Raw genomic sequence first — 11,803 nt, 5'->3', positions numbered from 1 at the left:
GGCCATTCATCCACAAATTATAGATAAGACATTACACAGTCATATTATGGAACTCAATTCTTAAAACATTTTATTGCCCTAGAGTGTGGCAGAGTACAGACTTGACTCACTAATGGCTTTTGCTCCCTTATATCATGCAGGCCCATGAGTGGTCCTGAAAGACATGGTTTTCATTCCCAGACCTTGTAGTCTTCTCTAAATCTACCAAAAAACTTCTAGGAACCAAATTTTTCCTATCTGTAATACCAAAAATGATCCCTCCCTTTGAATTGCACCTTCAGATCACCTCTTTCCATCTTTTCCCAATCATTTCTATTCTACAAAATAATAGTGATTCATCATTCATTACCTGTCTAGCAACCACCACATTTTAGAATGAATATTACTGAATCTCCTGAAGTATTTCTGTTAAATATTTGTATGTTTATATATATGTACACTCTGCTATGTCTCCGATGTAACATTTAATAACTGAGGTATCTCAGGCATTTAGTTCAGATGTGCCGTTTAGGTACTAAGTAAAAATATACACAATGCATTTTTTTTCTAGTGTTCATCAACTAATAACAGATTATATGAAGAAAGATGCAATTTTCTGATATTTGGCTTGTTATATTTGTAGGTCATAGCTTTACTGTAATTTTACGATATATATCAAAGACTTAATTAAAGAGAGCTTTCTGATGCAATGAACTTGAGTTAAACTGTCTGCTTAACCCAGTTCTGTCACCTTCTACTTGTAATACTTGAGGCAGGAACTCTACTCTTAGGCTCAGTTTTTCCATCTTTAAACTGGGAATTGTTGAGTAAGACACTTATCACCACTCCCCCATCCCATTATTTCCTTCCAGGAGAAGAGTTCTTTTATTGTAATAACATATCTGACCTCTTGCTGTACCATCTATCCCAGTACTGCTTCCTACAGGAGTAAGAGTATCGTGCCTGATTGGTGAGTTTAGGAATATAGTAGCTCATTCCCCTTTCTCTTCCTTTTCTCTTTGGAATCTACCTGCCTGCAGAGAGAATACATTCTGCCTAATTCCTACTGTAATACTGCCTATATGGGGGCAGGCCTCAGTTTGTTCTTCCTATGATTAAGTGGGTACAAGATTAGCAAGCCCACTTGCCCATTATCTCTAGAAAGTGTTCTCCAATTTTAGAATAAAATAGGTATTTTGGTCTCCATCCCCACTGCTCTTTTGCTTGCTTCTCAGTTGGCCCTGATCTTTGAGTAAAGAACATCATTTATTAGTCCCATTATATCTATCAGTAGGGATAATAATTAAAACATTATCATCACCTTTGTCGGTAGTAATGTGGAGAATTTATCTCTGTGTGTCCCATATCATATATCAAAGATCCATTCACATCATAGACATTCAATAAATGTTGGATTAAATTGTTAATATGTAAAAGAAAAAGCAAATTATACTCAATGGAATTAGTTCCACAAATCTGAAGTTATTCCTAACAGTAAACTGTTATTAAAGAGATATATCAACACTTTATAATCACTAAATTGAACTGCTTTAAAAGATATTCTTGCTCACATATAAAATAGTTCTTCATATAACAGTATGTTGACTTTACCATATCATTCACACTTCATCTCTCAGCAGTCTAATAGCACTTTGTGAGAACAGTTGAACAGATTCAGAATGCAGCCATATAATTTTCTTGGTTCAGATCCTGGCTCTGCCACTTAATAGCTGCGGGACCTTACACAAGTAATTAACACTTCTGTACCTCAATTTCTACATCAAAATGAGAATAACAACATCATCTAATGCATAGTACTGTTGTACTGAATGAGTTATTATATGTCAATTATTTAGAAGAAGGGCAACTTCAGCTCAGGTCTTGATCCGAGGGTCCTGGGATGGAGCCCTGTATTGGGTTCCCTGCTCAGGGAGAAGCCTGCATCTCCCTCTCCCACTCCCCCTGCTTGTGTTTTCTCTCTCTGTGTCTGTCAAATAAATAAATAGAAAATCTTTTTAAAAAAAATTTTTAGAAGGATGTCCAACACATAGCAAACATTAATAATGTTCTGTTATAGCTATTGTTGTTGTTGTTGTTTTAGAAATTCAGTACCTGATGTCCATACCCACATAATCCACAAAGAACTTGAAAGATAACATTATGGAGATTATGACCAGCCAGAGTTTCTTCCTCCAGAGTTCTGAGCTCTGAAATAACACCAACACCATAGACAAGTCACCAGGGAAGTCAGAGGAGCCAGCTCTCTGAGATGCAGATAGTGAGGACTTCTGGCTGGGTAATAATTGCTCTATGAACTTGTTAAGGTCCTCTAGTCAAAAACCACCAGGAGCACATCTACAGTTCTATAACGCTGGGTGTATTGACTCATTGCAAGGAGAAGAAATGTATACCATGGGGAACCATGGTGTATCTCAATGACGTTAGAAAAAATGTATTGCAGGACTTGACCTTGTGTTAGGTTATTTAGGGGAACATTGAAGAAAACAGACATCTTTCCTACATTGGATGCTGTCTGAAAGAGTAATTCCCTGATTAAGGATCTTAATAATTCTTAACTGTGAGAGGAATGAAGTTGAGCTAAAGTAATAAGTAAAAAAAAGTTGCAGTCACTCATTACTAGCCAGGAAAGGGGATATTTACTCTTTTCTGATTTGGACAATATTCTTACTTCTGTCTGTTCAGACATGATTGGGAAACGGTCTTATTATTTGTCTTGCTCCATTACAGTCACAAAGCAGTCTTGTCTGAGGTTGTTAAATGAAAGTGCTTATACTCAACATAAGAACTTGCAGATTCCCTGAGAGTGTCTGGCCAGCTCCCAGCTAATAGGGGTTGCCTTTCACTTTCTTGAACTAGATGAGAATGTTTTGCTTGAAGGGCAGGGCTGGCCAGGAAAAGAACAACTATTACAATTACTTATACATATTGACAGGTTTCTCGTTTATAAAGTCCCTTTATAGGCATTGTATAACTTGAGCCTCTCAGAACAATCCTGGGAGATTGCACAACTGTAGGGGCCCAATTCATAATGTATTCCATGTGACTGGCACCACCCCAAAGTGACGAGTGACTTTTGGAGTTATGCAATAAGGCTGCTGAATTCTTCTTTATAATTTATGAAAATTGAGTCAGAGAAGCTTCTTGAGTATTCTTTATTCCCTAATAAACCCTAGAGTTCTCTCTGGCAACCTGCTCAGCTGCTGACGTTGATCCTTGATTCAGTCATAGTTTCCACTTCCAGACAATTTCTTCAGCCTGTTCTGTTATAACCTAGACTATACTGGCTACCAAAGAAAAAAAAATCTTCTCCTTCTTCTACAACTTTGTCTGTGCCTTCCCAAAACAGAATGATAAAAAGGTGACTAACTTAAAACACAAACACTTCCTAGAGAGCAAGAGGGGAGGGGGGAGTGTGTGTGCATGTTGTGTGTGTGTGTGTGTGTGTGTGTGTGTGTGAGTTGCCTAAAAAGTTAACATAGTATATGTTGCTTGCAATGTCAGAATGGCAGATGGAAAAATGATTTTGAGTTCTGAATAAATTTTAAAAAGCAGAATATCCTACTAAATGCAGAGGCTGAAATTTTTAAATGCAAACTGAAGTGCTAATAACATTATCTTTCCACAGTCTTGGAAACCTACCAAGTAAAATGTCAAAGGAAAATGGAATTCCCCATGAAGTGTCCCTTAATAGTGAACTTTTTAGTCCAGGACCATCTTTTTGAAACTGGGAAATTCCCTCTTGCTACTAAATTTCTCTCCTGAAACATTATATAAACTGAAACTGAAAATGGAATACTCTACTGATATAAACAGTCAGTTCCCGGAAAGACTGCAGGCTCTGACTCAGATTTGCTCAGGAAATCCTGTCACAGTAATTCACAAAGTCAGTGACTCTGGGCAATTCATCTAACATCTTTTTCATTAAGTTACCATGCATTCTTCTCTCCTCTATTACCTGAGAATACCTTGGATATTCTACCTCGTAGAACAAGATAGCAAGGGACTGAGGCATGATATATCTACTCCTCAGTCCCTTGTCCAAATGCTATGAAATAGCACCAAAATCCCTAACTCCACCCACTAGCAATTTGCACTTTTTGGCAGACAAGTTTCCCTGCATGGAATACTTCCAAAGATTTTGGTTGCTGATCAACTTACTCTGAATGATCACAATAAATCCTTCAGTCTTTCTAAAGGACTTCTGTTTCTTTAGCCACATAACTCAGATCATGCTGATATGGAAAAATCTGAGTCAGATTTAACATACTAACTGAATGTTTTCTGCCAAATTATGCTTTATTTGCACTTTTAATTTTTTTTAAGATTTTATTTATTTATTTGACAAATAGAGAGTACAAGTAGGCAGAGCGAGAGGGAGAACCAGACTCCCAGCTGAGCAGGGAGGCCAATGGGGTCTCGATCCCAGGACACTGGGATCATGGCCCAAGCCGAAGGCAGCGGTTTAACACACTGAGCCACCCAGGCGCCCCTATTTGCACTTTTAAAAACTTAACAAAAAGGGGCACTTGAGTGGCTCAGTCAGTTAAGCATCTGCCTTGGGCTCAGGTCATGCTCTCAAGGTCCTGGGATGGAGCCCTGCCTTGGGCTCGCTGCTCAGCGGGGAGTCTGCTTCTTTCTCTGCTCCTACCCACTGCCCCCCACTTCATATTGCCTCTCTCAAATAAATAAAATATTTTAAAAATAAATAAAATAAATAACAAAAAATAAAATAAATCTTACTAATATGATTTGTTTCAATGAGCAAACAAAAAAAGCTATAATCGAGGCTATAATCTAAAATGTAAAAATAAAAATAAAAATAAAAATTCCTAAAGCTTTACAATCAAGTGAAAAACATTTTCTATGTAGTAATTTATTTGGTTAATGAATGAAGAGGGGCTTCTAGTAGTTACCTCTAGATTCTGAACTTGATTTGTTCTGGTCCACATTTTGTTGAATTGAAAACAGAGAGGGGAATGAAAATAGCATTTGTTGAGGGTATGCTACATACTAACCATTTTATATTCATTATATTATTTCATATTTATAAAATTTGTTAAAGCAATAATTGCACAAAGGGAGAGAAGAAGTCTTAAATAATTTGAACGTAACTGCCCAAAGTTATGCAGTTCATAAACAAAGCAGAAAACTGAAGTTGGATATGTGTAATTCCAAACATCTCACATAGATAGTTAGAGAAAAACAAGCAAGGTGAACAGAGTATAGTGTGAAATTAATTACATAAAGTGAGAAACATAATACACATCCACATATATATTTTATATTTAAACCTATTAGCTTTTTACTGAAGTATACCAATATACAGAAAAGTGCATGTTAAGTGTAACCTCAAAGACTATATATGAAGTGAACATACCCATGTAACTGGCACCTAGAGTCTAGGTTCTAGATCAAGAAACAGAACATTACTATCACCCCAAGTCTCCTCATGCCACTTCCTCGTCACTACCCTTCTCCCTACAATAGAAGACAGTATCCTGATTTCTAATAGCATAGATTAGTTTTATTTTTGTACTTAATAGAAATAGACTCATAAAAATATATACTGTTTTGTCTGATTTTTCCATCCAACATTATATTTGGGTGATTCATCAATATTGTTGTACATTGTCTAATCTCATGGCTGTGTGGTATTACTTTGTATAAATGTGCCACAATTTATTTACCCAATTCTACAGTTGATGGGTATTTGGATAATTTCCAGTTTACAGCTATTATAGATAGCATGGCTATGAACACTCTAACATTTGCATATACATGTTCACATGCCTAGAGGAGGAACTGATGTGTTACAGAATCTGCCTAGCCACAATTTTAATAGAAACTGCTTTACAGTTTGCAAAATTGGTTCTACCAACTGACACTCCCACCAGCAGTGTAGGAGAGTTCCAATTGCTACAAATCCTCACCCACACTTGGTATAATCTGTCTTTTTAATTTTTAGTTAATATTTGTATAGTGGTTTCACACTGTGGTTTTAACTTGTAGTTCCCTGATAACTAACAGTTATTAACTCCTTCATTTGCTATTTAGATAGCCCCTTTTGGGAGGTATCTAGGTCTTCTGCCTAGTTCCCCATGGGATCATCTGTTTTATAGTTTTAAATGTTGAACCATGTGCATATACTACTTATTTTTTAAGCACTGTAATTAAAATATGACTTTTATAGAGTTCTATACTTCATCCTCTTTCCTTCTTGGAAATTTATAATATACTAATATTACAAGAGCTCTGAAAAGTCACCTTTTTCACCGTCACCAGTTTGTAGAAATGTTGTTTCTGGTTTTGCATAATTTTTATTTCTCAAGAATTAATAATTGTTCTTCACTTAGATTTTTATAAGTTCTCTCTATAATTTTATCACGTATTTCATTAGATCTATCAAACATCAATATAATTTGCCCAAAAACTCAAAATTAGATAATCTATAAAATCAATTACTTTAACTAGTCTTTCCCTTGGAATCTGGCATCTCCCTGCTCCAATGAAAAAAGGTTGCTCTCCAATTCTGCCACTTCCTGGGGTTTACCTTCCCACACTCTGGTCCTGTTTTCTGGATCCCATGTATTTCTCTTTCTTGATTTATTCCCATGTTTTGTTGGAGCACATCCTCCAGTATCTTTCTTTAAAAAAAAAAAAAAAGAAAGAAAGAAAAGGAAAAAGATGGATGGAAGGAATGGAAACATTTGCATCTTTGTATATGTGAAAACTCTGTTATTCTGCCCTTCAACTTAATAGTTTGGCTGACTATAGAATTGTAGGTTGAAAGCTACTGCCCTTTAGAATTTGAAATTTCATTTCACTGTGTTTTAACAAAGAAGTGTTATTGTTGAGAAATCTAATGTCATTCTAGTCCCATCCCTTTATTCTTGTTTCTTCTTTCTGAAAACCTGTAGAATCTTCTACTTGTTCTTAGGGTTCTGACCTTTTTAATGATGTGCTTATATATAGGTGTTTTTTCATTCACTGAAGTTACTTGGTGGCCCTTTCAATATGGAGACTGCTATCCTTTGATCCTGCCAAAATTCCTTGAATTATTCTTTTGGCCATTTCCTCCCCTCCTATTTTTAGTTCTTTCTGGAACTCTTTAGTTTGTTAAAAGTGGAAAATTAAATGAATGAAAGGGAAAAGTTTTCTGAGCACTTTTTGTAGCAAAAAGTTTATTAAGCAATAAAGTAGAGTATCAGACCATATCTTTAAAAATAAATATTTTATTTTAAATGATCAAAATTTTAAAATACAGTGTTTCGTCACAACTTCCCAGTATTGTAAAAGTAACACTGCCACTCTCATTTCATGCAACACAAAAATACAGGAAACATTTTTTTCTCTGCTGACAGAAATCCCCCACTTATGTCAGGCATTCCTTATTACTGTGGCTTTAGAATTCATTAAAATGCCTAGTATGGACTTGGTATTGTATACATTGTTTGCACTCATTCTACAAAATTATCAAGTAGAAAGGTGTTTGCTCTAAGGTAAAAAACAGAAAGATGTTTAGTTGCTTGTGGTTAAAAATGAAAAGCCTTCCTCACAGACCTATGAGAAACAAAAATTTTTCAGTCTTACCTGGAATCAGAGGGACTGATTCCTTTCAAGTTTATTTTTCAGTCTCCAAATAGTTAAGGACACAAAAGGGAAGAGCAGAGGAGCACGAACAGGAGCTAAACACCAACACTTCTTAACAGAGTCAGACTCTGACAGGGTTCATCATCCACCTCTCACTCCTACTCACCTGGCAGTGAGGGATGATGGAAGTCCAGGTAGGCAGGTTAATTTACACCCTACCTGACTCCCTAGGCGCCTGGGTGCTGGGCTCTCAAAGTCACCACCACGCCCACCCCTCACAGCGCATCTCGCGCAGGCGCGGAGTCGGGAATCCCGAGCCCCCACCCTCACCCCATACCCCCCCCAGCCCCCCACCCACAGCCCTCCATCTCCCGCTCTGGAGACTCCCCCACGGCTAGCGGCTCAGAGGAGATTCCTCTGTGGTGCGGGAACACGTTGACCAAAATCGGACAGCAGGCTGCTGACAGGATTTTTTTTTTTTTCCCCCTCAGAGAAAACTTTTCCAAACCTGGAAGTTGGGGGGAAAGAAGAGAAAACAAGCGTCCCTGACTCCCTTTCCCATCCCTAAATCTCGCCTCAGCCCCGCGGGTGTCGCCCAGAGCGTGGGTGGTGCGCCGCGAGGCGGACAAACCCGGGCACAGCCGAGAGCCAGTGAGGAGGGCCGCCGGCCGGGGCCCCTCTCCCCCGCCCCAGCGTCCGCCGCTTTCGTCGCCTGAGAAGTTTCGGGAGGGAGGAGCCCGGACCGTCCGGCTCGGGTTGGGAGGGCCGGGTCTGGGGAGGAAGCTCCTCCTCTGCGCGTAGCCCGGGTAGAGTAAACTCCCGTCCCCAGAAAAGAAAAGTCCGCGCCGGCTCTAGAAAAGCAGCGGCTGGCGCGTGGCATGGGCTGCCTCGTGACCTAGTGTCCCGCCGCGAGAAGTGCCTGGCCGCTCCAGCTCCCGCACAGGGGGGGCGGGTGCGGGCGCCCGAGCGCAGCCGACGAGCCCCGGAAACCGCCGAAGCGCCGGGCACACCCAGAGCGGGCCCGCGGCCTGAGCGCCCGCGCGGTTCGCGACCATGAACCGGGAGGGTATCTGCAGCGCCCTGCCTACCATTCCCTGCCACAAGCTCGCCGACCTGCGCTACCTGAGCCGCGGCGCCTCAGGCACCGTGTCGTCCGCCCGCCACGCAGACTGGCGCGTTCAGGTGGCCGTGAAGCAGCTGCACATCCACACCCCGCTGCTGGACAGGTAGGACACCCCCGCGAAGTCCCGAACATCAGCCCCGGGCCAGCGGGCTCTGGATCCCAAACGGCGGCTCCGCTCGGAGGTCGGCCCCGCCTCTCGTCACCTCTGGGCAGCCCTTCAAGCCTGGGGGCTTGCATGGTGGGGAGAACTGGCTTCTCTCAAGATGCACCTTTCGCATTCCTCTGCTCATCTCTTCTCTCCACTGCCCTCCCCTTCTCCGTCCCTCTTAACTCCTGGGCTTCCTCTCTCCCGACACAAAAGTCAGGGTGTTTCGGTGTGGGCCTTTGGTTGTTTTTGTTTTGTTTGTGGTTTATTAAGTATGGTCATGAAAGTTTAGATACCAGACTCCATTTGGTCCAGTTTCTCCTGCCTCTCTCCCAGCGAAGCCTGTCCCCAGAGAAGTGTATTATTTTGCTAACAATACACTGAATCAGAAGACAATTAAACTTAAGACCAGAAATTTTTTAATGTCTCTCACGTCCTGCACAATTTCCGTGCACTGCCTGGGTTTTAAGGGAAAGTTAGTATTAGTTTCTGTTTCTAGAAAAACATTTCAATCCTGTACCATTGATTGACCTGTGATCGAATGTATCAGTCAGTGGGGCTAGTCATTAGTCTTGTGTATTTGCCTTCCAGTAGAGGTTTAACTAGGCCCTGCATTCAGTCCTTAGTGAGTTAACATCCATGATTGCAACACTCTCCTCTCCTCCCCCTATATCTAATGTCAGAATTTATCATGCTGGGTGCCTGATTGGTCAGAGGCTGTTAGTATCCAGTGTCAGAGAAATCCCTCAGCTTCAGCCCTGCCAATGTTACTGGCCTTTCATCTGCCTGTAGCTTTCCTTTACTGTTTTGCTATCAGGCTTGGGCGGGGGGGGGGGGGGGGGGGGGGCAGATCTCACAGTAAATTTGTGACACCCCTGGAGAGTGTTCCCACTTTTTGTATATCATAATCCAGATCTACTGATAGAGAAGATGTGGTGTCTGTTTCACATGGGCCTTGAGTTCTGTGGAGCAAGTGCTGGGCGAATGTGCACATGTATGTGTAGTCAAGTTTGAAGGGTGGTGGTTAGTTAGAAAGGCTGAAAATATTTTAGCATCAGCTATGTAAATTTATGGATATCTAACCCTAATGGACCCTTTAGGTATTCTAAAGCAAGTTGATCTTCCCATTTTGGAGGCTGTTCCTCTAACCCTTTCTATTCTCATTAGCAATATTCATAACCTAAAATTCTTAAGGAAATTGGTGGAAATTCTGTTGTCAAAGATGTCATAAGGACAAGCTAAACCCTCTGGCGTTACTGCATCAGGTTCTTTCTCCCACCTGTTACCTAAGATGTTAACATTAGCAGTATTCATGGAATCTGAACATAGAACTAGGCTATGCAGTTGACTCACAGGGTGTCTGTTTCCTCACTTATAAAGTGGGAATAATAAATGCATGCACATGGGCTCTGGTGCGGAAAAGGTTTGCATTGTTCTTTGACACCATCTGGATGAAAATAAGTTTATGTGCAGTTACACGTTCTTATTTTAGTGATCAGTGAGTCATTCCCTATAATCTGACTTCTGCCCAATGAGTGGCCCTTCCCCAACAGTCTCCACTTTACGTGTAGATGTGTCTGATTGGTTTTTCAAACACGGTGTGGATGACATAACTGTTTTGTGACTGAAATTTTGATTTGGGTATTTTGGTGTTATATCTGTGAAAGCTGTATTTAACTTCTTTGTTTTTAAAAATATAAAATCCATTTTAGACCTATTTATTTTTGGCTTTTTCTGTTTTGCCATTCACTCAGTCCTCCTGAAATCTGAATTCAAGAAGTTTCCTTGATCCTTTCCTTTCTTTGATCAAGCAATGGAAGGAAAAAACACAGGCTTTGGAGTGTCACAACTGCAATTCAAGTCTGACTCCAAACCTGCCGCTTAATGTTGGCCTATTAGAAAATTATTTATCTGAGCCTCAGTGCCCTCATATAGAGTGTGTTAAGGTAACCAACTTTAGAGTGTTGGTCTTCAGATGATAGTACATATAAAGTGGCTGACACATAATGGGATCACAGTAGAAGGAAGAATGCCTGATATTCTTAATGAGAGATAGCACAAGTATATTAAATATCACTGAGACGTCACCAGCATGCTCTCTCTATGGTTTTTGTTTTTGTTTTTTCTTTCCAGTGTATCCAGAAATCTTTAAGTCCATTCTCTGTCTCCCTGTAAGTGCTAACAGTAAGATGTAGTTCTATTTGACCTCCATCTCTTGCTGTTTCAATTTAGGGAAGGTAAATTTAATTAAAACAGGTCTCATAAACTGAATAATAGGTGGCCTCACAGTTGAAGTATTAAGCGGCTGAAGAACAGGGAGAAGGAGAAAGGTGTTTACTTTATGTTCACTTGTAACTCTTGAATTTCAGAAAAAATATATGATCTATTTAGAACATAAGTAAGATTTTTGCTTTATGTTGCCTTTCGTTTGCTTTTAGAGCAAACCTCATAGTCTGGTGTGGAATGTCTGTTGTTTTCCTATTTCAACAGACATTCATCCAGAGCTTGAGTGGTTTAAGCACCAACTAATCATCATTGTTTACCCAATAAATATCATTGCTTACCAAATAAACTTTCTGTTCTGTTATTGCTGCTACCAACACATCTGTCCATGGTAAAAACCAGTGATATCTCCAATTCCCTTGCTTTTTCTTTTTTTTTTTTTTAATATGTCTATCTTAGTTACCACCACCTGGGCATTCTATTCAGCTAGTGTTTTTCTTTCCATTTTCACTGTGACCTTTATAGATTTAGACTCTCATTGCTTCACATCTTTAATTAGTATTGTAATATTCTAATTCCTGACTTTCAAACTCTGCCCATTTCTGCTGATCCAACATCCTTCTGCTAAGTTAATAATCCTAAAAGTTTGTTCTGCTCATATCATTACCCTTCTCAAAAACATACAGTCACAATTTGGTAACTACCAAATAGAGTGTAAATAT

The 11,803-nt window shown here is 39.9% G+C and overlaps 1 protein-coding gene across 1 annotated transcript in view; it reads left to right on the top strand.

Annotated features, from left to right (window-relative positions):
* The first annotated feature begins 8,338 nt into the window (after positions 1-8,338).
* Positions 8,339-11,803, top strand: part of RIPK2 (receptor interacting serine/threonine kinase 2) — a 30,271-nt gene continuing 26,806 nt past the window's right edge. The window contains exon 1 of the mRNA XM_082750895.1: positions 8,339-8,816. Within this exon, the coding sequence (XP_082607021.1) occupies positions 8,644-8,816 (173 nt within the window). The 5' untranslated portion in view covers positions 8,339-8,643. The remainder of the gene's footprint in view (positions 8,817-11,803) is intronic.

Source organism: Mustela nivalis, assembly GCF_964662115.1.
Source record: "Mustela nivalis genome assembly, contig: HAP1_SCAFFOLD_2054, whole genome shotgun sequence".
NCBI classification, from domain to species: Eukaryota; Metazoa; Chordata; class Mammalia; order Carnivora; family Mustelidae; genus Mustela; species Mustela nivalis.
Note: the sequence above shows the minus strand (reverse complement) of the source record. Positions and strands in the feature narration are given on the sequence as shown.